We start from the raw sequence: 26,343 nt of genomic DNA, 5'->3' as shown, positions 1-26,343 counted from the left end.
AACAGTGGCTAATTGTCAGTAAAGTACAGTGGTGTGTGGTTGACTTACGTAATGGTTCTTCTCTGTATCTTTCCTTTCAAGGCTCAGCCTTGGACTGCACACCCCATGGAGGCCTGGGGCTTTTCTCTGGACTCTGATGCTTGGCCAGTAATGCACACTGTCTCCTTGCTTCCAGTTACCCTTGTGCACCCACAGGGGCCAGCCCAGCACCTCACTGCTCCCCTGCACTGTGCTCCTGCTTTCTCCATTTCGGCCACATCTTCAGCTTCTCCAAGATTTTGCATGTGGTTCAGCTGCTTTTGCACTCATAAAAACGTTAACCCAAGACCAAGTGAATCTATGTTAAAAATGGGTGGTTTTCTGAGCACGTAAATGAGTTCTCAAAACCACGTGCATTTCTTCTCCGCATTTCCAAGGACCACACTGGGTTCGAAACACATGAGCTATATGTGCCACTATGCACTGTAGAAAATCTAAGCTTAACTTTGAAAGGAGGAAATAATGAGGAAAATAATGCCCGCAAATGCACGTGTTGCTTCTGAATACACATGATCATCCCTGCCACTGATCGGCATTGGCATTTCTGAATTCACCACGTGTCATTTTCATATCCTCACTGGATGTTTATTTGGTCATTAGTTAGGTGAGCAAATAAAAAATGTGTTCAGCTGTAATTTGGAGGAAAATCTCTCCTTTCTCTCTCTCTATCTCTCTCTTTCTCGTGCACAGCCCCATGGGTCCACCACATTGTTCTTTCAGCCAGGGGAGAACATGGACTTTCATTCATTCAAGAAATATTTGTTGAGTTCCCACTATGGATGCAGAGGACAGTGAGGTGGGCCGCTCTCTGGGAGGGTATGTTCTAGCAAAGGCGAGACAGACAGGAGGTAAACACGTAATAAAGAAGCTAACAAAGAAGATGATACCTGTAGTGATAAGAGTTGGGAAGAAGCTAAAACAGAATGGAGTGGCAGGTTGGTGAGGCAGGGGGCGCCCTCTTAGATTGGACGCTGAGGGGTCTTGTTGCTGGAGGGTGGTGTAGTTGAGTATCGAGGGATGGGAAGGAGCTGGACATGGGAAGACCCAGAACAAGGCATTCCCCAAGGAGGGAGCAGCATGCTGAAAGACGAGGGCAGCAGGTAGCGTTGCAAGCTGGAGCAGCAGACTTGATGGAAAGACTGTGATACGCGGTGGGGCTGGGAAGGAGGGCAGAGCTCAAGTCATGTGGGGCCTCGAGGAAGCCAAGAGAGGCTTCAGCAGGACAGCAACATGATCTGATTTGGGGAATGCACCATGGGCAGGAGGGAGAGCCAGCAGAGGGAAACTATAGCTCACTCATGAACTTAAATATCATTTGGACAAAGGTGGCACCAAGGGGGATGGAGTGAAGAGGACAGATAGGTTCTGGATATGGTCTGTCGAAAGAGCAGACGAGACCTGTGGATGAATCTTGCTGAGGTGGGGATGAGAGAAAGAAAAGAGTCAAGACTGAATCAGGGTTTTGGTTGAAGTAGTGGATGGTGGTAAAATTGATGGAGCTGAGGAAGGCCCCGATTAAACAAAATCAGTTAGAACACAGGTGTATTAGGGGCTAAGAAGAAAAGGAGGAGGGTGATAGGAACATTTTTTTGGAGTATTTTCAACCCAAGAGGAACATACCCAGATGGGCCACCTGGGTCCTCCACAGAGAAAGTGTACCTCCCCTCCTCCCCAAGTCCAATGGTGACAGGTCCTCAACCCCTGTAAAGAGCTTTTAGAGAAAGGTGCCATCACCAAGGCCTGGGCTCCAGCTGCCTCTGGATCTGGAAGTCTGGTCCGGCTAACCTCTGAGGAAATTCAATTGGTTTGGCACAATTGCATCTTCATGGGCTAATTGAATTTCATCCATTTATGGGCAATCTTTTTTTTTTTTTCCTTCTTGTCCTCACCCTTTTCTTTCCTTTGTTAATTTTCCTCTAGCAGCCAAATAGACAAAATCTTCTCCTCTGGGCCTCAGGTCTGCAAAAATAGGCCTCAGCCGTCCTTTTTAAAGCAGCCTAAAGCTACTCCCCATCCCAGAGGTTCTGGTGGGAGAGCCAGCTCAGTGAGCCAGAGAGAACAGAGGTAAGGGAGGCAGAAGGATCCTACCCAGGCCTGGCATCTCCCCCAGGCAAGACTACATGACCTCCCCAGCACTTCCTGCGCAGTTCATGGAGGCCCTGCTGGTCCTCGAGCTAGCTGCCTGCTCAGATATAGACGTGGGGATTCGTATTATTCCCCCCAAAACGACTCAACCTTTGGCTGCCTCTTCATCAGGCCTCCTCCTCCATCCTCTAACTTGATATTATTAAGTTTTTAATGTGAGGGACCCTCTGCTGGGTGTTCATACACGGATTCCTACCTCAGTATTGTGAAACAAGTATTCCTAGTTCCATTTTTTAGGGCGAACACTCAGGTTCAGAGAAGCAGATTAATTTATTCTGTTGACTAGTAGAAAAAGTAGAGCCCAAGCCTAGGTTTCTGTCACCTTCCGGCCCACCTCCTCACTACCTTCAGGACATCTGTCGAACCTCATCCTTGTTTTGCCAACCCCACCAACCAGCTTTCTGCAATGATGTTCTCGGTCTCCGTGTTGCCCCCAGCTTGGACCTCACGTCCCTCCTGGGTGCCAGGGGGCCAGCATTTCGGTGAGTGCCAAGCCCCGAGGTCAATTCCTTGTCGTTGCTCCTGGTTTTCCCTCCATCCCGTCTTCTCCATCTTGACCAGCACAGCTCAGGTCAACCTTAGCAAGATGGATCACGGCAGGACTAAAATGATGTTGGAAAAACTCATCACTGAAAAAGGAGACAGTTACTGGCAGTATGGCGGGTATGTGGATGGACAAGAACCAGAAAAAGGCGGTGTTGGCGGGACAGTACACCAGTCAGGTCTGGCGGAGCAGCAAAACAGGCACATCAAAAAGAGAGAAAGAGGGATAAGAAAAGGAAAAAAGAAAAGAAAAGAAAAAAAAAAGGCAAACATAACTCACGATGAGCTCTGGGATCTTTATTGTGACTTTTCTTTCTTTTTTGTTTTCCAGGCTTAATCAATTGCATTGGGAAACCAGCTGTGTAAAAACGCAGGTGGGCGCTCCATCCCGGACCAGTCCTCCACGGAGCTGGAATTCGGGCTGACCCAGGACCACGTGTTGCCAGGACAGAGACTCCGTAGCGCCTGCTCTCACTCTCCAGGTAGACGGAACTCCTCTCCTTTCCTGGGAATGAGTGTTCCTAGCAGGGCAGGGGCTATGCTTCAGTTTCTTCCCCCCAAATCATCATTTATTTTTTGATACTTGGTAAGATCAGCTTTGGTCCTGCGTCTGTGTAATCATGCAGGTCCCTATGATCTATATTAGTCCAGGTGAAGATTTTTTTTTTTTTTAAGGCAGACAGCTGAACATAGAGACAGGTTAGCCTGATACATTCTTTCTTGATCTTGATAGGAGCAAGGAAGCATGCAAGGAAATCTCTTTAAAAAAGACAGAGGGGGGGGGGGGAGGGACCAGCCTCCAGGAATACACAGTTGGTGGTTTTCTGTGGTTTCCTGTTGAGATCCTGAATGTAGGCTCCCCACAGCTGTCCCCTCAGCAGACAACCACAGAAGCCCCAAAGACCACCTCCCCACTACAAGCCAATAATCCAATCATGCTCCACATCCCTTTAGTCTCTCTCTTTGGTGTGTGTGAGGCAGAGGGAAGGAAGGATATGGGAGGGATGTGGGAGCCAGGAGGGGCTTTAATGGGTCTCATGGGATTCCAGCTTATCTGTGAGGTAGTGAATGCTGAGTCTCCACAGAGGTCGGTATAAATAAGACTCAGATTATTACCCTTACTGGCTCTAGGATTAAAACAAGGGCCATGGGTAAGGAACAAGATGCTAGGAAAAATGAAAATAAAACACATACTGAGAGGAGGAGAGAGAGGGAGAGAGTGAAATTGAGCTCCCAGGAGAGCATGAGAGGATGAACAAGCAATGGGGGACATGTGAGCATGGGGGAGGGGCGCTGTGCGGGGGCTGGGCCGTGGTGTCACAGAGTGAGGTCAAGATCGCTTCCGGGCATTCCATCAGAGAGCCTGCAAGTCCGTGGACCTGCCTGCTTTGGAGAACTGCAGATCTGGGGCCCAAGCACATGACTTTGGCCTGACCTCCAGACCTGGGAGGTGTGAGGGCCGGGCTGAAATGGTCCTTCACCCTGGAACTGCCAGGCCAGGGTCATACCAAGGGTGGTTCTCAGTTCTGTGGAGCCCAGGGGAAGGTGTAGGGATGGGAGTCACCCACATTCTGCCTCAGCCTCTCCACCGATCACCAGCTGGGCAGGACTGGAAAGAAGAATTTCACCCACAGGTGTGGGGAGAAGAGACATCTCTCCAAATTCTGGTAGACTTCCTGTATGGGAGTGAGGACAAGCAGAAGAATCTCTCTGAACCCCCGGGCTCTTGAGACCAAGACGGTGGTGCTGCAGAATCGCGGTGGCCACTGGCTGAAGGAAGGAGGCGCCCCATGCAGCCCAGGGCCTAAGAAATGCCTAGCGCAGTGCTTCTGGCTGGGGCTGGAGAACAAAGGAGGAAGCAGAAAACAAGAAGGGATGTTTGTTGAGTTCCTACTGGGCAATAGGCCCCTTACATGTGTATTTTTTTCTGAATACTATAGTATAATTACCAACCATATAGTCCTCCATTTAAAGTATACAATTGTGGTTGCTTTGCATGTTCACAAAGCTGTGCAACCATCACCGCACAATGTCAGAACACAATCATCCCAGCGCAAAGAAACGTCATAGCTACTGGCGGGCATTCCCCCTTTCCCTCCTCCCCTCCCTCCAGAAGCTACCAGTCTAACTTGCTCTCTGCAGATTTGCCTAGTGTAGACATTTGTAGAGATGGAAAAATGCCACATCTGGCTCCTTCTACCTCACAGAACACTTCCAAGATGCTTCCGTGTTGTAATACCTCATACCTTTTTCAGAGCTGAGCAATATTTCATTGTACCGCCGTGCTTTGTCTTGCCTGTTGACTCGTGAGCTGATGGGCCTTTGGGTGGTCTCCACTTTCTGGCGCTTGCAGATAATGCTGGTATCAACATTTGTGTGCGAGTCTTTGTGGACACTGTGCATTTTCCATGTAACCCCCATAACGATAAAATGGGCATTATCATCACTGATTTCTTAGGAAAAACTGCAGCTCAGTGAGGTTAAATGACCATTTTTGAGACAGGGAAGCTTCTTTTGATTCAGGTCGACAAGGCTAGAAGGGCCGAGAAGGGGAAATGCGGTGGAGTTCCACTGCACCTTACCAGGTTGTGACACACACCATTGAGTAAAAAGAAATGGCAGGAATGAGAGAAAGTGCATCAGCAGGGCCGCTGTGTGCTCAGTGGGCCTCCTCTCAGAAAGCAGTTCCCGCTGGCAGGGCCCTTGGGTCTGGGACATGTCCCTCCTTTCCTGTTGCTTCCTCGTTTCAGCGGCAGTTGTGAGGATTGGTCAAGAGCGGTTTGAGACTACGGCTGGAGCAGCTCATCAGGCTTGTGAGGAGTCAGGTGGGAAGCGTCTGCAGCAGTGCCCATCCCGAGAGGGTGCCTGGGGTGGGCTCGGCCTAGCAGCAAGGGCCGTGAGGAGGGGAATTCAGCATGGGCCAAGGGCGGCTCTATGGCATGGCATGACGGGTCACTGAGGCTGCTGGCTCTGCTTCTTTTTGCCTCCAGGGCTTTCCCAGAAAGTGCTTGGACATGGGAGTGTGGGTGACGTGACGTCCCATTAATGCAGCTCCAATGGCTAAGCAGAATCAAGCCAAAGCTGGTAATCATTGACCCTCGGAAGCTCCCTGGGGCAGAGCCGTAAAATCAACAGGAACACGGGCTCTCCAGCAAATCTCCTGGTCTGTGGTTTATCTGAGAGCCTTGCCCTTCCCGTCACCTTTCTGGGAAGCATGTTGCTCCTGCAGCTTGGCACAGAGAATCCCAGAGTGAAAGGCATGGCAGATGATAATGTCATGGGGTCTGTCAGTGGGTGGCAGACTCTCACTGGAAAGGAAATTAGAGTTGAACTGAAACTGAGGATGTTAAGGGCTCGATCACGTTCCATGTTCAGGTTGTCATCGAAGCTCTTTCCAGCCATTTGCAAGATGGAAGCAAATGTTCCCATTTCTCAGATGAACACAGTGACAGGTTACATGGCACCCAGTGACTGATGTAAGCAATGTAAGTGATGTGAGTGACTGACTCCAGATCCAAACCGCACATACCCACTTCTTCAATCCTGCCTGGGAACCACTTGAGGTAACCCTCATAGGGGATCTTAAACATAAGCAAGAATGTGAAATGAGAAGGCATCCGGAGCTTCCCTCCAAACTCAAGAACCCGGTGTTCTGTGCCTTCTCTTTCGCATCATCTATGAGAGCTGGGCTATCCCACCAACATGAGACCCTTCACGTCGGGCATGGCATCATGAATTCTAGTCTCTGGGTGCCATCACTCAGGCATTAGCTGAATTGGGCCTCTATTTTAGAAATTTTCAAGGGTCGGAATTCTGTATGTTCTCTTGAAAACAAAGTGGACTCTTCTGTTGGGGACACTCAAGGAAGTAAGTTCAGAATGTCCAGTCCGTGGGGAATTTATTTGTTTCTGGGCTGGAAAGACTGAGTCGACGTAACACCAACCCAAACCACGGAGAACTATAAGGGTCACACTAATAACAGGATTCCAGCACTAATAACAAATACAACTTTTTGTAAACATTTAAATTATTTTACTCAATCCTGGTGCCATTTGAGATGGGTGGCTCAAAGATGAAATTTAAGAATTATTTCATTGTACATGTGCACAGTTTTCAGACAAACAAACTCCCCCAACACATACTTTTACAAGATAAACAAGGAAGAGGATGATTATTTTATTTGCAAAAATCATTCTTCACTTTCTAAATAATCCAGTAAAAGATTTTTTAAGATACTTAATATCTTAACACCTAAGCAATATGACTTACTATATGCAAGTGATTTCTGTTCACATACCATCTTTTGAGAATACCATATGTTGGTTCTAGATTATACATCCAGACCTGAACAAAGATGTCTGCACTGTCACAAGTTCTTTTGAGTAGACATGAGAATAAAAAGGCCATGAGACTAGAAACATCTTTGGGTCGTTGTGTTAATTCCATTTTCTGTCACAGGTTCATTAGAAACTAGAATTCAGGGGCACCTGGGTGGCTCAGTTGGTTAAGTGTCTGCCTTTGGCTCGATCATGATCCTGGGGTCCTGGGATGGAGCCGCCCATTGGGTTCCGTGCTCCACAGGGAATCTGCTTCTCCCTCTCCCTCTGGCCCACCCCTCTGCTCATGCATGAGCTCTCTCTCTCTCTCTCTCTCTCTCAAATAAGTAAATAAAATCTTAAAAAAAAAAAGAAGAGAGACACTAGAATTCAACAGGTAGGATAGTGACCCTCAAGAGGTCTGACCAAAGTGCACATGAGGGGTCTTAGAACTGATCCTTCCACCCTTTCCTTTGTAGAGGGATCCCATCTGCTCCTCGGACAGATTGACTGAAATTTCACCCAGGATCCTCTAGGGATCTGTCCTCTCTCTTCAGTCAACAACGCATTTGCTGTATTTTACCAGGTGTCTTTCCTACTGGGCTTCCACCCTGATCCTATGTGCATCCTGACAAAGGCAAATTGGTAAATTCCAAACCCAAACTTAGGAGCTCTGTTGGCTACTGCAAGTTTTGGTGGTATGTGGAGCTTTGAAAGTCATCTCCTGACCCTCTTAAGAAGAAGCAAGGGGCTTGATGCTCACATTGCCTTCTCAGTAAACAAGGCAGTAGACCACCCAGGCTGGAACAAAGCCAGATAAGAGTTTGGTTATGAGGAGCCCAAGGCCACAAGACCCAATCATCTGGTCCAAGTGCTGCAGAGACTGAGTCCCGCCAACAGAGAGCAGTGTTAGGTTCTGTTCACCTCCCCGTATCCCCTTCTTCGAACCAAGCACTTTGAGTCTTTCACACCTTGCTGGAGCTATTTATTTCTTGACGAATGTTTCTTGAGGATCTACTCTAGGCTGGCACTGGGGATAAAGCAATGGAGAGCATGGACGGGGTCACTGCCGCCAAACTACCACAGAAGAAAATGTGTAGGTTGAAATGACTGTAGAAACTATACCCCGCCCCCAAAGAAAAGAATACAATAAACTGTTATAAGGGGAAGGAATCTGATGTGAATGGGGAAGTTGTAGCCAGGGACTTTTGTCTCTTTGTGAACCTGCCATTTAAGTTTCTTTCTGAGAAATGGCCTTCAGATTGAACCTAAGTAGCCAGTCTGGGGTTGGGAGGAGGGAGAGTGGAGCTCCAGTGTCCCCGTGTGTCTTCCTTTGTCTGTATCCTCACTGTTGCCCAGGAATGACCTTGGCCACTCAATTAGTGTTGCTGAACTGACCAACTCCAAAGCCTGGGGGCTTTGCCTTTCTGCTTGAGCAGTGAGGACCCCAGGCTCAGCTCACTATCACTGGCAGGGTTTCCTCTTCCACTGGGGAGGAAGTTCCCCATGCCCCCTCACTAGCCTCACTGTCAATGAACTTCTGGCTGTGGATGGTGATGTAACTGCACTCTAGAGATATCTGGAAATGTCTCTAAATGGAAGATGTCATTGCCATTACTTCAGATCATCACCAACAGTTGGCTCAAGCCAAGACAATCTATAGAAGTTTCCAGAGAAAGCACCATGCTTAACAGTACATCTTCAGCTGCTTCCACAATCATGTCCTAATTACTTTGACATTGTGACCCTTCCTGAACTCTGCCCAGCATTATGAGACCCTTCTTGTGACTTTGGGGCCTGTGGCCTTATCCACCTATGCGTACCTGTGGATCCAGTGCAGTTGGCTCTGGGCCCTCTCCATGGGGGTCCCAGGGCCTTGCACACACTCTTCCTCTCTCCTCTTTTCTAGTGCTTTTGCTGCTGCTTCTTGTCCCTGGAAACCTCTCCCCTCCCCACCAATCCAAACCCTCCTTATCCTTTCAGGTTTTGTGTCTTCAGAAAAGGTTTTGTCTCATGCTAGCTCTTGCCTGCTATGGGATCTCTGCCTTATCACCATTGCTGGTGCATAGTAAGTAGGTGCCAAAAAAAAATGTTTGCCTTCCCTCTGTTCAGTAACTGTTTTGAGTATGCCTTAGGGCTTAAAACAAGGACTTCTCAGTTAGGCAGAGCTAAATTCCTCTAATCTTTGCGCCTTTGGGCTTTTTGCTTTGTGACCTTGAGGAAAATCGCTTAACTTTGCTGAACCTCTGTTCCCCAACTGCTAGGTTTATCATGTGAATTCAACACTATAATACATGTGAAGGATACTCTTGTGCCTGGCCCAACATCCAAGGCTTTCCAGACCCCAGAATTTCAGGCCTCCGATGGGGCACCGTTTGCATTGTGCTCTAGAGGGCGCTGTTCACACAGAATGCAGGAGAGTGCAACAGGTCTCCCAACGCTGTCAGCAGGGTACAGCGTATGGAAGTCCTCTACGGCATCTTAATAGCCATTTCCCACTCTCAGGAGACTTTGCTCTGCTCTCGTCTTTCTCTTCATTCAGTCTGAGCTGTGGATCTTCACTTCTACCTTGACTTCCTCTGTTATCTGTGGCTTAGTCCACTCAGACCCAATACAGCAATGCCTTCTCGGTAAAGAGCTGAACTCCCCGCAGTTTAGAAGAGAAGAATTCTTAGAAAACCTTTGGAATAGAAACCACGTAGATCCACCTGTGTGGTTTTGAGTTTCTCTTGTCTTCTGGTGCTCTCTCATTCTGCTGTTACCGCTCCTCACCACTCCCAGGGGTGTGTTGCTTTCTCTTCCAAACTGTGAGCCAGGCGTAGAGGAAGTGCCTCCTTTTGGTCCTTTCCACCTAGCTGAGACAAGCTAGCAGTTCCTAACTACCTTAATGAACAGTGATGAAGAATAATAAGGAAACAATCCTGAAAATATACACGGAATAAGCATCCAGCTTCCAAAACATAGGTTTCCAATTCCACAACCAATGCACACTGTCAGCAAAGGCTAGGAAGACCCTGTAGACATCTTCTTTGGGTCCAGCTTCACTAGCTCCCAGGCTGAGACTGAATTCGTGGGAACCTCACACCTCTTGACATTTCCTGCTAGGACCCAATCCACCTGCCATGTGGAAATAGAGGTCTTTGCAGTGAGAGTGTAATTATCTCAGGGCGACCAATGGTTGTGGTAAGCAAGACAGCTAGAGAGACTTGAAAACCTGTGTCTGAAAATTTTAACTCCTCTTTGTGACTTTTTGTATTTAAATTTGGTTATTTCCTTGATTCTTCACATCCGGATACAAAAGCAAACAAATGTATAAAGTGAACATATGGCCTGTAAAATGGCTTTATGACCTTCTTAGCTACACCTTTTGTTCTGCGTGCTCTTCTGTCCTTTAGTGGTGCCAATGTGTCAGCTGAAGAGCCTCCAGAAGACCCCGGTACTGTAACAAATCGGCTTTTTGCAGCTAGTGAGGACACATACCATGAAGAACTGTGGGGAGGCTCACTGGGGGCTAGGACACAGTTAGAGGATCTGGGCTTGTTATGTGATTTGGGGAAGATTTAAAGAAGCAATACCTTGCTCTGGGTTAGATGTCAGTAATTCAGAGTAATTCTATGAGTCATTATGTCAATAAATATTATCATCTAGAATGGGTGAAGACTGGTGGATAGCTAATGTCATTATTTGTAAAGAAGCAGCAGATCACTTCTAATAGCCCACATAGGGGGATTTGGGTCTTTTTTGAACAATGTTCAGGTTTTGGTCTGTGTTCAGGCATGATTACAGAATGGCCTTATCTGACATCGATGTTCTGTAACACTGTTCGTGTTCAACAGAAGAACACAGAGCCCTAGTGGGGACAATCAGGACAGCCCCTAGCAGTGCCAAGACCCTTTGCAGAGGGCATATGTGTATACATTCAGTAAAACGATCAAGGCTTAGTCAATGTCTATGGTTGGAGAAGGACAGCGTCACTCCAGGTGCCATAGCTCTGGGCAGGCTTGTGAAGAATCATTCTCGTACCCTCTATTCTCTTTCCACCTCTGCAAGATAAGGCTTCTGCTACGGTCACACACAAAGCCTTTGTGCTAGGCAAAGCCTCTATAAAAACACATTCCCTTTTCCCGAGTCTTCGGCTCAATGTATGGTTCATAGGCAGTGATGTTCTGGGGAAGCTTTGTCACTTTCCTACAAGCTTTTGCCTTCACCTGGATGTTGTCTCCAGTATAGCCCATTTGACTCCATACAGCAGAGACTCCAAATGGCCTGGGTCAGTATGACACCTGGTAAACTATTACCCACATTTAAATTTGTACCCTAATAATAACAGTTCTGACTATTTATTGTTTGATCGCTATGTTCTAGGAACTTCACATATGTGATTGCACTGAGAACACACTCTAGTCTTGGAAAGTATATTTTAACAGCCATTTCACAGGTGAGGACACATGTCAGAAGGACTATGTGGCTTTCGCAGGTCACCTGGACAGAGATGGAGTTCAAATCCATGACTCTGCGTACCCAAGCTAGGATTCCTTCCACCTGCCATGCTGCCTTTAGTTATTACCTGTGCCATGAACATCCTGGCTTAGGTCCTCCTATCCTCTTTTAATATCCATGCCTGGCACACCTCTGAAGTTATTTCGGTAATACTGGTGGCCCAGCTGGCTCCAGAGAAGTCTATAGAACACGGTGTCCTTTATGAGAGCACCAACACCCTTCAAACTTGTGATTCCCTGGTTGTTGTTCCCACACTCTTTTCATGGAAAGGAGCCAGGCACCCAGGAAGGCCTGTGCTTTGTGCCCATCCTGGACACAAGTGGATTTGTGGCTTCACAGTGGACTGGATCTGGGAAAATCCTTACCCCAAAGGAAAGGTGAGATGTTCCTGAAATGCTTTCCTACATCTAGCCTGAAAGAGTCCTGAGGTTCAGATATCCTTTAAGAGCTATAGGACCAAGAAAATTGGTTTCTACCAGCCCTGCCAGGGTCTATTTGAGAAGTGAGCTGTCTGATGGTGCTAAAGACGTCAGCGGTGACTTCTCCCGGAATTACTGAAGGAAAGGGAAACAGCCATCTGTCTCCTGTAGGTTCTGGGGGTAGCCCAGGAGCTAGATGACTCAGGGCTTGTCAGGGGCCTGAGCATTTGCAAACCCAGTTGGGTGGATAGCTTACAATAGCTTGAGATCATTTCCATAGGAAACAGGAAGTGCTCTGCCTCACAGCTAGGTGCAGCGCACCTTAGCGAAGCTGTGTGCAGAAGAGCGTAAACTTGACACCCAGCCTGCTGGGTCTCCTCTTTTGATGGTTGTTTTAAACCCCATTTTTAAGCCTTTTGGGGCAGCAAACCTGCCCCACTACAATAACCCAATCGTTTCCTATCTGTGAGGGACTGGGGAGCAGGGGCTGTGGTCCCTAATTCTTTCTAAAGGTTTCCTAGCCTAGCACCTGATACATAGTAAATGTTCAATAAGTCAAGCATTGGCTTGATTATGTTAATGGAGAAGGCCAAGCCTGTGCCCCAGAATCCCGTTCGGTGCCTTGCTGTGTTTAGTTGGCAATGTTTGTTGACTCAGTTGATTGTTGGCTTAAACAAAGCAGCAAAATTTGATGGAAACTTGAACTCCTCCACGGCGGTTGTGAAGGAACCACAGAAAATCATTTGACTTCTGTACTCGGGAACCAGAACTTGTGGGTCCTACGTTTAACATAAAAATCTCAACTTTTGAGAAATGTCCCCAACGGAAGTAAGGCAGCGAGACACCTGACAACAAGGCAGACTCACGTTGTACGCAAACGAAGGGTGCATTTTTATGGGAAGAAGGAGATCCAAGAGGGAAATATGCTTATTTTCAGGAATTTTAAGGACCCATAAGTGGAATAGACCTCAGACTTCATTAGAATTACCATGAGTCATCCCTGAAGCAGAACTGGACCACTGTTCTTCATACAGTTTTGTTATTTAAGTCAACAATGAAAATATCTCATATGGCATTCCACCACTGAGTGTGTGGCCCTTGCTTGCCTTTCCCGCCTCGTGTCTCGCTGACAGTCACCTGGCTTCTCTCTCAGCCCCTCACACTCTCTTTCTTCTGCTGCCCCGGAGTCAAGGTCATACACAATTACAGTGCAGTTGGTTAGTTACTACACACTCAGGTATGTCTCTTCTGAAATATCGCCATTAGAGGAAGACCCATAGAAATGACAGCAAACTCATTGCTTTGATGCATGGGTTGATGGATTTCTTTGTGATCGCTCAACAAATAAGTTATAGTGTCTATGACAGGTGAGTCCAACACCATCCTCACGTCTTAACCTTGATGACACGTCTTTGCCTGTCAGATAAGATGCTCCCCAGGGGTGCCTGGGTGGCTCAGTGGGTTAAGGCCTCTGCCTTTGGCTCAGGTCATGATCCCAGGATCCCGGGATCAAGCCCCACATCGGGCTCTCTGCTCAGTGGGGAGCCTGCTTCCCCCTCTCTCTCTGCCTGCCTCTCTGCCTACTTGTGATTTGTCTGTCAAATAAATAAATAAAATTTTAGAAAAAAAAAAAAAAGATACTCCCCAGATCATTCCTACTGTTTCTCATCTTGACATCGCCTACTTCCCACACTTGACTGGAATCTTCTTCTCAGTGACAAGGAAGGTGCCATTTGGCAAAGGATCACACTCTAAAGTCTAGCACAGTGCCTGACACACGTACTAGCAGCAACATTGTTGAATCATGATAGAAAAATGAATTAATGAAAGCAAAAAGACAGTGACTTTTCTGTCCCCTGAAGTATTGGGCAGAGCATGGATACCCATCTGATAGAGATCTTTTAGAAAAGGTGTTCCTTTGGGCAGATGCACACCATACCACATTGTAATTGCTGGTGTCCTGAGCTCACTTCCTCATTTGACTGTAAGCCCCTTGAGAATGGGAGCAGGTTTGATTTGTTTTTGAAATCCTACACAATAAGCATACACTCAGTGTTTGGAAAGTGTACAAAAAGTCTACTTCCTGAGAACAGACTCTTTACAGAACAAGAATACTGGAGCACTGAAGGGAAAAAAAATGGCAATAATAGAATTTGCCTGCTTTGCCAGGCCACTAAGAGTACCTTGGTAAATATTAGCTAATGTACAGCCCTTTGCTTGCTATTAAGATTTACTGATTTCAGTAGAAAGTAACCTAAAATCCGTACATGCTACACAACACAGACAACCAGGGTCAATCTCTGACCACCCTGTAGTACAAAAAATACATATTTGCTCTGTCTGTGGCTAGATGAGATGTCATTGTCTAAGCAAAGTAGGCTATGTGCTGATTACAATGGGTCTGCCATGTGAATTGTGGGTTTGATCAAGGGATGGATTTATTCCATATTCTTACATTCTTTCAGTATCATTCTTCTCACTCTTTGAGTAAATAAATCCACAGCATTGGCCAACACAGTACATGTGAAAAGTACCTTCAGTAAATGCCAGATTTTATAAAATAATTCCAACAATAAAGGCTGTTTTTTAAATCTGTTTCTTACATAACAGAAACTATTGTATATAGAGATTGACCAGTATCTTGTTTCTTCCTGGTGTGACCTTACTTTCATCTTACAAATATTTACTGATCTAAGTCTATATATATTCACCTGCATCTTTGTGAACATTTGGAAATCTCAGGATCTCAGTGTGTTTCAGAGAACAGGCTCAGAGATCAATGATAACTAATTCTTTCTCGTGAAAAGCTAACAGGCATGACCTATGAGAAACAACAAGAGAGCTATATAGAGCGTGGCAAAGGAGAGGAGGAAAATGCTGGAACTCATGCCATGCCTGCTGCCCAGGGACCTTAGCTGGGGGGCTGTCATGTCTTAGCATGACGGTATTCAAGCCATGTGAGGTCTGGGGGAAAAAAAAAAAAAAACCAACACTACATACCCAGCTTGAGGCTTGGGCTGTGAACAACCAATTGCCTTGGTTTAAGCCACCCAAGTCCACTATCAAATTAAGTGTTTTCAAGCTAATACAAATTAGTATCAGTCCACTGACCAAACCCTGAAATAAATTAGGCCGAGTCTAAAAGAAATCAGCCTGCAGACAGAGACCAATTCCCAAGGCCACTTCGTTGCTTTCCCCAGGCATGGATACATCAAGTCGGAATATGCTTGGGATGTTGGTAAGTGCAGACAGTCTGGGGAAGACATTATAAGCTGCTTGCTTTTGTTTTAGCTCTTTGCAAGGCCAGGCAGATATTTTATTAATAATGCAGGCAAGGAAACCCAGACTTAATCAAGAGATAAATCAGAGGCTACTTATTCATTCTACAGAAATATTCTTTATCTTCAAAAATGAAATGAACTTGAGACTGGAAGAGAAAAGTTGTGAGTAAGAGAAACTCAGAAGGTGTGTTTCAGGAGTCATCTCTGGAAATACAATGTGTGACAAAGCGAATGTGGATTTGACTGATAAATGTTGGCTTGAGAATTATTATTTTATTTCTACAAAGAGCATTTAAAACAAAGAGCTTCCATAACACAGGGGGAGAGAAGAATGTAAACCAGGTTAAACTATGTGTGTGTGGAGAAAGGAGAGAGCCTGGGGAGGGGGTAGACTCTTCTCCAGTTTGCCTCACTTGGGACCAACCCCTAGGACTCTTTGGGGACTTGAGATCCATGAGGGTTGGGTGGGATGTGGGCAGGGCCCACTGAGTGTGTGCACTGCTGTTTGCTCTCCTGGTAGCCTTTTCTTTCTCTGTAGCTTTAGAACTTGTCCTCAAAATTTCAAATCACCACAGCTGTGGTTTTCTCTTCACCACTTCTACCTGGTGTTGGCTTCTTGTGTTTTCACCTAGTTTAAGGCTATGAACAAAACACTGTGGGATAGTACTTTTGTTTAAAATGTATCACTAAGTTGGTTTCGCTTCCTGGTTTATATGAATAAACACATTTTTGAAGGGGAATTTTGAAGTCTATTTTAGAAACATATTTACATTTAATTAAAAATACCACGAAGACCTTGCTAACCATGGTGGGCGCACCTTGGAGTGGGGGAGGGCACAGCTAGGGGAGGAGGTAGTCTAGTGTTGATAACTGTGGCTTCATCATTGTTGGCTGTTTAGGGGAAAATCCCTTCAATTTTCTTGCTGTAAACTGGAAGTCACAATAATATCATCAACAAGAAACCATTGAGTAGATGGTATTTTGAAGAGCTTACTTCATTCACTGAGTTATTCCATTCATACTCATTGAATAACTTGAAAGTGCCCATAGACTGTGTTAGCAGCTGGGGCAGAGGAGTGAATAAAGCATGGTTCTATGTTTATGGAGAATTATTTGGAGTATTATTTAATTCAGAGCTTCCCAGTCCTTCAGCTGAGAAGCAGGGAAGAAAGCATGAGATATTGACGGTGACCATCATACTATTCCTCTTAGGAATCTTGGCATATCATGGAGAGAAAAAGGAAAGAGGCTTGTACCTCCATTGAGCAAACTCCTGGGATCATATGGTAGGACTTGACCAAACTGTATTAAGGGGCTCTGTTCTAAATAGTGTAAAGCATTTTAAAAAAGAAAAAAAGGAAGGTGACCAATATTTGTCTTAAAATGTTTCAGGCAAATATGACTTTAGAATATAAAATTTAATAGCTGAGATGCAGCCTATTAGAGGTTCCTCCTGACTGGAAGCAGGGAAGCTTATGGTTTATGTTTTTAGTTGTCATCCTGCCACTGGTTAGTACATGACTTCGGCTATACTATTAAAATTTTCTGAATCTCGGTGCCTTCACTGGATAAGTGGGACAATAATTGGGACAAGATTTCTTTTACTATTGGGTGAGAATGGTAGTAAAGAGGATGGTTTAAGTAGTATATTGATGAACCCTTTTAATGGTTATTTGTTTTTATATATTACAAAAAATACGAATGGTCCTTCCAGCTTCTGCTTTCACAGCTATTTTTGCTTAGCAGAAGGCAAAACTTTATTAAAGTAAAAGGAGAATCAATTTAAAGAATTATATCAGATAAATCATAATACAGGTCATATATTGGTTATCATGTACATTTTTAAGTTTGTGTGTTACTGACTAAGGTCAGGAAACACTTGAATATATGCCCTCTTAAGTTCCTTCCATTCCTATCTCTCTGTAATTATTTTTCCTCTTTATAGTTAAGTAATATGATCTTCTGGTGGAAAGTTTCAATTGGAAAATAGTATTGTTGTATCCAGAATAAACTGTCAGCTTTCCTTAATGATCAGTAAATCAGATTGTTTTGAATGGTCTTTGATATATGTGAGTCACCTAGTCCACTGTTGCTGTAAACATCATTTTGTTTTGTTTGTTTTTTATGTATTTCAGATCAGAGTGTTGACAGAAAGAATGTTCAAACATCTTCGGAAATGGTTTGTCGCTCACTTTTTTGGGCATTCTCGGCAAAGAGCCAGGCTGGTCTCCAAAGATGGAAGATGCAACATAGAGTTTGGCAATGTGGAGGCCCAGTCAAGGTTTATATTCTTTGTGGACATCTGGACAACTGTGCTTGACCTCAAATGGAGATACAAAATGACCATCTTCATTTCAGCCTTCTTGGGGAGTTGGTTCTTCTTTGGTCTTCTGTGGTATGCGGTAGCCTACATCCACAAAGATCTCCCTGAGTTCCATCCTTCTGTCAACCACACCCCTTGTGTGGAGAACATTAACGGCTTGACCTCAGCTTTTCTGTTTTCTCTGGAAACACAAGTGACCATTGGATATGGATTCAGGTGTGTGACAGAACAATGTGGCACTGCCATTTTTCTCCTTATCTTCCAGTCTATACTTGGAGTCATCATCAATTCTTTCATGTGTGGTGCCATTTTAGCCAAGATCTCCAGACCCAAGAAACGTGCCAAGACCATTACCTTCAGCAAGAATGCAGTGATCAGTAAACGGGGTGGGAAGCTTTGTCTCCTAATCCGTGTGGCTAATCTTAGGAAGAGCCTCCTTATTGGGAGCCACATATATGGAAAGCTCCTGAGGACCACAGTCACTCCTGAGGGAGAGACCATTATTTTGGACCAGATCAATATCAACTTTGTAGTTGATGCAGGGAATGAAAATTTATTCTTCATCTCCCCATTGACAATTTACCATGTCATTGATCAAAACAGCCCATTCTTCAACATGGCAGCAGAAACCCTTCCCCAACAAGACTTTGAATTAGTGGTGTTTTTAGATGGCACAGTGGAATCAACCAGTGCTACCTGCCAAGTCCGGACATCCTATGTCCCAGAAGAGGTACTCTGGGGTTACCGTTTTGCTCCCATAGTATCCAAGACTAAGGAAGGGAAATACCGAGTGGATTTCCATAACTTTAGCAAAACTGTGGAAGTTGAGACCCCTCATTGTGCCTTGTGCCTTTATAATCAGAGAGATGCTAGGGCCAGGATAAAGAAAGGCTATGACAATCCCAACTTCAATTTGTCAGAAGTCAGTGAAACAGATGACACCAAGATGTGACAGTGGCTTTTCAACAGGAGTAAAGTGAATTTTTGAAGATACCTAGTGACTAGAAGTATTAGGAAGCAATCAACAATTTGAGGATATGAAATTAGAATAAGAGCCTTCAATGTCTATCAGCACCATGCCCCTTGAACCCCACAGCCACTTATAAGATATATAGCTCTACAAGGCAACTGCATTAGAACATGCACTATTCTTATAGGAAATGGCAGTATGGAAGCCATAGGAGTTCACTTGGAATCTTGAATACAATTATTTGAAATCATGCAGTGTTGATAGAAACAGAATCCTCAAAAGTTTCATGGACAGGCCAAATGATATCTTAAAAGTCTCCTTAAAGAAGTTATGAGCTTTAGAAAGGATCATATTCTCATTTTGATTCTACTGATAAGAAACAAGCCACTTTTATTTTAACATTGGTGGCTTTTATCAAGGAAAAATGGTCTCCCTTGGGAGAGCCATTTTTGGTTGGTTGGAGGAGATGAACTAATCAGAAATGGTAAGAAAAGACTGGTACTCCAAGAACATTTGTGAGGCTCTGAGCTTCTCCAGCCCTGGTTTTTGGAGCTTCCATCTTAGTCTGGGTCATGTTGTGTTTCCTGAAGAGCAAGGGAAGGCTCAGGCCACCGACTTTGCATCTCTACCTGTCAACGTGGGGAGGAACACTGAGATTAACCTGCTTTATAGCACATCCGATGCTGCAGCCCAAGTTGGGTTTTGGTCCAAATGATATCAAATGGTACATTTAGACAGAGGATAAATCGTCACCCTAAAATCTCAATGAACATTTTCCTAAAGAAAGAATGCTTGATTTGAAAATGGTGATATTTCTTCCAGCTAGGTGGGATAAGGGGCTACAAATCCATTAAAATAATAAATGTCACCTTAGGAGGGACAGCACTTCCAGTGCTTCTGAGAGAAAAATTATCTTGTGTTTTTGTGCCTTGAGTTTGTACTGAAATGCTGTTGCTAAAGAAGACTTGTGGATAGGAAAGGGTCTGTGACCCCACAGGGAGGCAAACATGACATGTGTTTTCCTCTGAGGGCCAACAAGACATCTTCCTCAAAGGGACCAATTTAATATAAGGATTGATCTTTAGGGAAGGGTTTTACTATGAATGTCTCATTCAGTCCTCCACCTCCATGATTTTGAATCTATTCTGGAAGGAATGGGACTCAAAGCACCATAGGAATCAAAATGTTTTCAGTGTGTTGATTCATAAATTAAATTTCTGAAACTGTGCATGTGGTTCCAAAAGGGTCAGTTATTGTGCTTAAAGTTATTGTAACAGACCAATAGGGGGCATCGCTCTTGCTGAGGGTGGACTTTCTCCTGGGTGATGTGGGTGGGATGGGAAGATGGCAAATAGGACCATCTGGATGCCAGCTCACCCTGGAGAAAATGACCCTGTGGTTACAGACATGCCTCTTTCTGTGCCATTCCTGATGATCACTCCAGTGTGTCTTGGGCACACAAAATGGCGGTGGTGGCAGTTTTCACTTATGATGGTTATGTCTTCCCAGACCTGGTATGAGTTTGTTCAGATTCATACACATGCTCTGGTCATTCTGAGCAAGACCAGTACAAAGTCTGATGGGCTAAGAGTTGTGTACTTTGTCAGCGGCCTTAACACTGGATGCAACTGGCTTACACGAGAGATGAGTCCGTGCCTGTAAGTGTGCTGGCCCCGCAATTTGGTCTATTGACAAAGCTAAAGGAAATGAGGTATGGCAAGCCCAAGGAAGCCAGAATTCTCTGCTGGCCCACTGTCATGAGGTTTTATGGCTCTGTAGTCCCTTCACAAACTGGCGGGTCAGAACACATTCCTTCTGGTCTGTTCTGCTCATTAATGGTATGCTCGGGAATTGGTGGAAGTGAAATGATCTTGTAAATCTAGTCCTTTTGATGGTTAAGAGAGCTGAACAACTGGAATCTTTGTGATTGGCATCTCCTTCTAAGTTATGCAGTGGAAATCTGTGCTTTCAAATATTCCTTTATAAGGATTAAGGCATTCTGCTACCTGGCTTCTCTTTCTTCATGAAAATTCCCATCCAAACTCTAGCAACCATTAATATACTTATATCCAATAAAACCCTGAGGAAATTAGGGTCCACAGGATCTTTTAAAAATCCTAAGGGGTGGCTGGAACCCAAAAGCAGCATAAAAAACCTGGATGTTTAAAAACAGGGGGTGACTGAAGACATAGAATCTCAGTGAGTAAAGAAAATAAATGGGAAATAGAAGGTTCCAGAAGGCTAACTTGCCTAAAAGTTAATGCCAATGCTAAAGGCAGGGTTTTTATTCCAATGAAACAACATTGTTCCCAGGAGGAGCAGACCATATTAGCACTGTATTGCTACAGGTGTGCCATATTGTTAGATTTACTGAATTATCTATCCCAGTATTTATTCTTTCCAAGAAAAATTGCATACCATCCACTGTACCATATTCAGAGTTTTCCTTGGTACTGACTCCCTTTGAAGTGCCTAATTTAGTTTTCTTGCTATGGGGGTTTTGATTTGGAGAGTCCCAACCTGGTTTAATGTGCCAGGACTTGGGTCCACTCTGGTGCCAATATTCAGATTTGAGATTTGAGAGATGATCTACAAATTTCTTTTCCAAGAGAGAAAGGGTAGACAGAAAAGATCCTCTCAAAATAAAATAAAATAAAATAAAAATAAAAATAAAAAAATCCCCTCTAAGCTGCCAAATCTAAGAAGTGAGAGGATTCGAGTGTCTCTTTCCATGGCTAATGGGCGAGTCACAAGACAGCAAAGAACTTTGCTGGTGGACTGCGTGGACAGTGGAGGTGGCTTCCTTGGAGATTTTTCCACAAAATGGGACACGACTTCTCCATGGGAGGTTCGGTGCATAACACCGGGGATCTTTCCCCACCTAGAACAAACTTGAAAACCTCTGATGCGAAGAATGCAAATGAGCCCCTGAACCCGCCCCTGGGCCGTTGTTGTCTGCCATTACAGGAAGTGCGTGTCAATCAAAGCTTGACAGGGGAGATAGAGCATTTTATTTTGGAAGCCAGAAGTTTGAGAACAATGACTGGAATTTCCTCTTTCTGTCCAGAAAGGGCTGTTTGTCACTGGGGAGATAAAACTCCAGGGGTAAGGAATAAAGGTTATCGGGAACAGCGCAACACAGAGCCGTGTGGGGGGGCGCCGCAGGAGGAGGGGTTATGGAGGAAATCTATTTCAATGCCTGTCATTGAGTTTCCATTAAAAGAACATTCAGTTAGGAATTCAAAAATAATTTAATCTCCCCAGCCAGATGCACCCAGCTGGACTCCTTGGAGCCAAGCCCTGCAGACAGGGAGATCTGCACTTGGGGCTGCAGGGGCTAGAGACTGGGGAAGGGCACCCCTGCATCTCCAAAGCAAGCATCTTTGACTGCCCTGGGTGTTGTGGAAGACATGGGCATCTTTTAGGCTCATGAGACACCCCAAGACCTGGGCTATCACAGAAGAAACATAATGCCAGGGGCTACTTACTGAGTTCTTTCCTACTATGTTTGAGGTTCTGTTTTAAGCATTTCCTATACATTACCTTATTTAATTTCCCCAATGGCTCCAGAAGGTACTATTTTTACATTTATTTTTCACTTGAGGCAGCTCAGGTAAGGAACTTGTCCAGAGTTACTAGCTAGTAAATGGCAGGGCTGGGATTCAAGTTCCGATCTGTCTTGTAAGCCCACATGTTTAAAAGAGTTCAAGTCTGCATCCTACCATGGGCCCTCCCTCTGAAAGGACCCACCAGGGCCATCAGACATTTACCTTGAACTCAAGGAGAGTTGGCACGTATTTGGGAGGAACCCCTCATAGCTCAGCACAGGCTAGAGCCCCTGGCTGGTGCTTAATGAACCTCTGTGGACTTCCACGTTCTAGGAAGAGGTTGTGTTTCACTGGGGCCTCTGGGTAATTGGCTAGATCAGCGTCTAGAAATTTCATGGCTATCCTGAAGATTTTCCTAGGCTGGTGCAAACTATCTTTGTACATCTACGTATATGCTAACTATACACGTAGTTACGTGTCTTTTTATTTTGATCTCTGAGTAGTCTTGCATTGGAGGTAGAGGCAGATCTTATTTCCATTTTGACAGATGGACAATGGAGCCTCCCTTATTCCTGTAGGACAGCGTCTACATTTTTCATTCCCCTCTCTGTTTCTGGCACCAACACCGTGCCTCCCATGGCCAGTAAGTGGATTTTGAATCAGTAAATGGATGAATGAAGGATTTGCTCGAATCAATATGGTTAGGAGTGGATTTGAAGCAATATCCATCCAAATGACTTTTGACAAGCTACCTCATTCACCAGCAGAAGGGCTTTGATAAATGACTTCATTTCATCTCTGATGACATTTTTATGATGTGTAAAACTGAGCTTTGAAAAAGAGGTAAGGGGAGAATTAAATAAAATGAGGGACCTAAGGATCCCTTACGAACAGTAAATGATTATTGACGTGGTGGAACAAGGTGGGAGTGTGGGTTTGGAGCAGAGGGACTGAAAGGCGCAAAGAGCCCAGAATGCACAGGCCTGGGAAGGGCTGGTACAGAGACCAGAGGAAGCCTCCAGAAGTTAAGTGATAGGACTGAGGCCTTTTGGATATTGGATAGGCTGTGAGTTGGGGGAATCTGAGTAGGAGCCTGGGGCCTGGGACTTCATTTCAAACTGGAGGCCTGCTGTGAGCCAGGCACTGGGGATGCTAGAATGAGGAAGGAAGGATGATTTTTAGCAGGGTCAGAAAAGATCTCAAGGGGCTCACACCAGCTTCATGGGCCAGAGCTAAGCTGGAAGAAGTTGATTGTAGAGAAAGTAATTTTCTCACCTGATGCCCATGTGCTTAGTATAGTTTCCGTAGGTGACATTGACATGATTGTTAACAGCAGGACTATTGACTACAGTTTTAAAATTGGTTGGGATTTAAAAAAAGTCTTTATAATGTGTCCTACCAGGGATATGTTGTCAACAAATGGTTTTAAAATTACAGGAAGTAGCGCTTCCCTTTGTGATTGTGTACCCACTTCACAGTTAGGTTCATATGTCTCGGGTTTTTGTTTTTGTTTTGTTTTTTAACCAATTATTAGAGCTTGTTGATTGTTCCCCTTTTGATATAACTGTTTCAGTAATTATGCAAAGAATTTATGTGGTTTCAAAAATCATGGACTAGAGTACGGAAAATTCATTGCTGTGTCTGTGCCCTCCCTCTTCCCTTCTTCTTCTGGAAGGGTAACCATTCTTATTAGTTTATCATGCTACTGTTTCATTTGGAAAAGTATAAGCAAAACATACATATTTATATCTCCCCATTCTTACACAAAAGGTAGCATTCTAGGAACATTGTCCCACAGTGTTTTGTTCACTTAACAATATATCCTGCAGATCGCCACGTTAGGGTAATTGCTGATGATAACAACATTGCTGGGATCCTCCTCTCCCCTGTTCTTCTCTGGCTTTTGCCAAAGTTGCTGGAATCTTGCTCCAGAGGCCCCTGTCCTGCTGTCCTAGGCCTGAGAGATTGTGGATGTGCCTGGTTTGCATTCCTAAAGGTCTGCCTCTCTTTGCAGAGGGCCTGCAGGCCTTATTCTGAGGATGAGCTCACCCTTCCAGAAGGAGGGTTCTCAGCAGGAGAAAATGTGCCTGGGAGCAGCAGCTCTTTAGGGATCAAAACTCCCTGGAATTTTGGCCAGTTAGAAAGTCAGAACAGGGGGCAACTGGATGGCTCATTTGGTTAAGCATCTGCCTTGCTCAGGTCATGATCCCAGGGTCCTGGGATCGAACCCCGCCTCGGGCTTTCTGCTCAACAGAGAGCCTGCGTCTCCCTCTCCCACTGTCGGCCGCCCCCCCTCTCCCTCTGCTTGGGTAATCTCTCTCTCTGTTAAATAAATAAATGAAATCTCAAAAAGAGATTCCTGTACATGGTCTGGGGTCTCTGCTAAGGAGTGGGGGGATTCATTTCCCGGGACATTCTGGGTCATCTCTTCTGATTGGGTTCCATGGACTCTTTGGAGGTTGGGAGATCAGGGAACCGACCAATTGTATGCAAAATTCCATGCACAAATATTAAGATTAAAACAACTAAATGAATTAAATAAATAAAACACTCAGTAGAAGTGTGAAAAAAAATCCTGAGGGAGGTAGAGGTGGGGAAGGCTTCTTCAGGATGGCACCTGACTGGGCTTAATACTCAGAGGAGGTCTGACATAGGGAGGGGTGAGGGCGGCCAGGCGGGCAGGTAAGTCCCAGGCTAACAGAAGGACAGGATATACATTTGCATGGGGCTTCTGGGAGGTGATAGGCTGGTTTACATGGCCGCCCCATTGGCACAGAGTGTGGAGGGAAGTAGCCATTTATGGTCGCGAGTCACAGGTTTGGGGTGGTGTAGGATGGATTGGAGAAAAAATTGGAGGTGGAAATTAGCTTTCAACGGAGGGAAGGAAGGTGCCACCACCCTCATTTTTCAGAGGGGGGTGGGGAGTAAAATATGTTCAGAGACCCTAGGACTTGCCCAGGTCACTTAGCCACAGATGGGAAAGCAAGGGCCAGAGCCCAGGGCTTCTGTTTTCTGGTTTGTTTAGTGCTCTTCCCTGGACCACCCACAGCCCTCATACCCAGGGCTCACTGTTCCTGAAAGAAAACTTCCCAGGAGCATGGAAGCCAAGGTCAGGGGATTGTTTGCTGGGACCAGAGGGCTGGTGAGTTCAAGTCAGGGAATGGAGAAAGCACCACGTACTTGAACTGTGTTGTGGGGTAAGGCTGGCTGCATCTGCCCTTGTGCTTGGTATCCAAGCAGCTCATCCCCATGGTCAAGGAAGGGACTTCATCTATCCCAAGGAAGTAAGAAGGAGGCGATTCACTAGTTAGTGGGCTGTTTGGGTCAACAGCAAAACTGGTTTCAGCTGACTCAAGAGTTGCAGTTCGAGACCGTAATGATCTTGATGGCTCTGTCTGTTCCCCATATCACAGCCTGAATCTGTGACCACCTCTTAAGGCTCTACCCTGATGCAAGCATGCAAGGAAAAAAATGTAGGTAATAAAGAAAGTTTGAAGGCAGGAAATATAGTGTGACGTTCAGTGGCTTTGAAGACAGGCTCAGCCCTCCCATTCATTGGCCATCTCGTCTACAACCAGTTCTTAACCTTTCTGAACCTTTTTTTTTCCAGTTGTAAATAATGGTAATTAATATCTATGTGAGTTTCTGAAAGGACAGTAACGTGAAATAATATGGAACATAGTTTTAGGTGAAGCGCCGAGCACAGGGCCTACTGCAGGCTCTCCCTGAGTGGTGAGTGATGGTAAAGTGATGGTTTTGCTGATGACGGGCAAGGAGAAGGCAGTGGTTCGGCTCTGTGCCTCTGACCCTGAGCCTCATCATTGCTTATTCTCTAGATTCTATGCATTTCTGTTCCCAGCCTTGAACAGAACCTGAGAAGAAGTAGCTCACCTTCCTCCCATCCCTCCCATCTGCTTTCCCTGCACATACGCAGAAGCCTAGAAGCTTAACAGTGAACAGGACTTGTGATCCTGTTCCTGATCCTACCTTGTTGTTTACAGGTGGGAAACCAAGAGTTCCGGAAAGAAATGACTTGTCCAATGGGTCTCAATGGCCCTTGGAAAGCATCACTTGCTTCAGACCTTCCACCACGTGACTAGGAGAGCAGAAACAGGTGATACCACTGAGCTGATTAGAGAGGAAGTCTAAAATGAGGGGACCCTTCACTAGTGGTTTGTCTAAAGCTGCCGACACTTTCTGGGAATGCAGTGTGCCTCTGGCCAGTAGGTGGCGCCATACACCTCTAGATCGCAGAGAGA

At 45.3% G+C, this 26,343-nt stretch overlaps 1 protein-coding gene across 1 annotated transcript in view; it reads left to right on the top strand.

Moving 5' to 3' along the window:
* KCNJ1 (potassium inwardly rectifying channel subfamily J member 1) overlaps positions 1 to 19,764 on the top strand; it is a 29,397-nt gene extending 9,633 nt beyond the window's left edge. The window contains exons 2-3 of the mRNA XM_044258193.1: positions 3,059 to 3,209; positions 17,379 to 19,764. Coding sequence (XP_044114128.1) covers positions 17,400 to 18,518 — 1,119 coding nt within the window. The 5' untranslated portion in view covers positions 3,059 to 3,209; positions 17,379 to 17,399 and the 3' untranslated portion in view covers positions 18,519 to 19,764. The remainder of the gene's footprint in view (positions 1 to 3,058; positions 3,210 to 17,378) is intronic.
* The last annotated feature ends 6,579 nt before the right edge of the window (positions 19,765 to 26,343 follow it).

This window comes from Neovison vison, chromosome 7 (genome assembly GCF_020171115.1).
Source record: "Neovison vison isolate M4711 chromosome 7, ASM_NN_V1, whole genome shotgun sequence".
Taxonomy (NCBI): domain Eukaryota; kingdom Metazoa; phylum Chordata; class Mammalia; order Carnivora; family Mustelidae; genus Neogale; species Neogale vison.
The sequence above is the reverse complement of the archived record's forward strand: the minus strand, read 5'-3'. Positions and strand labels throughout refer to the sequence as shown.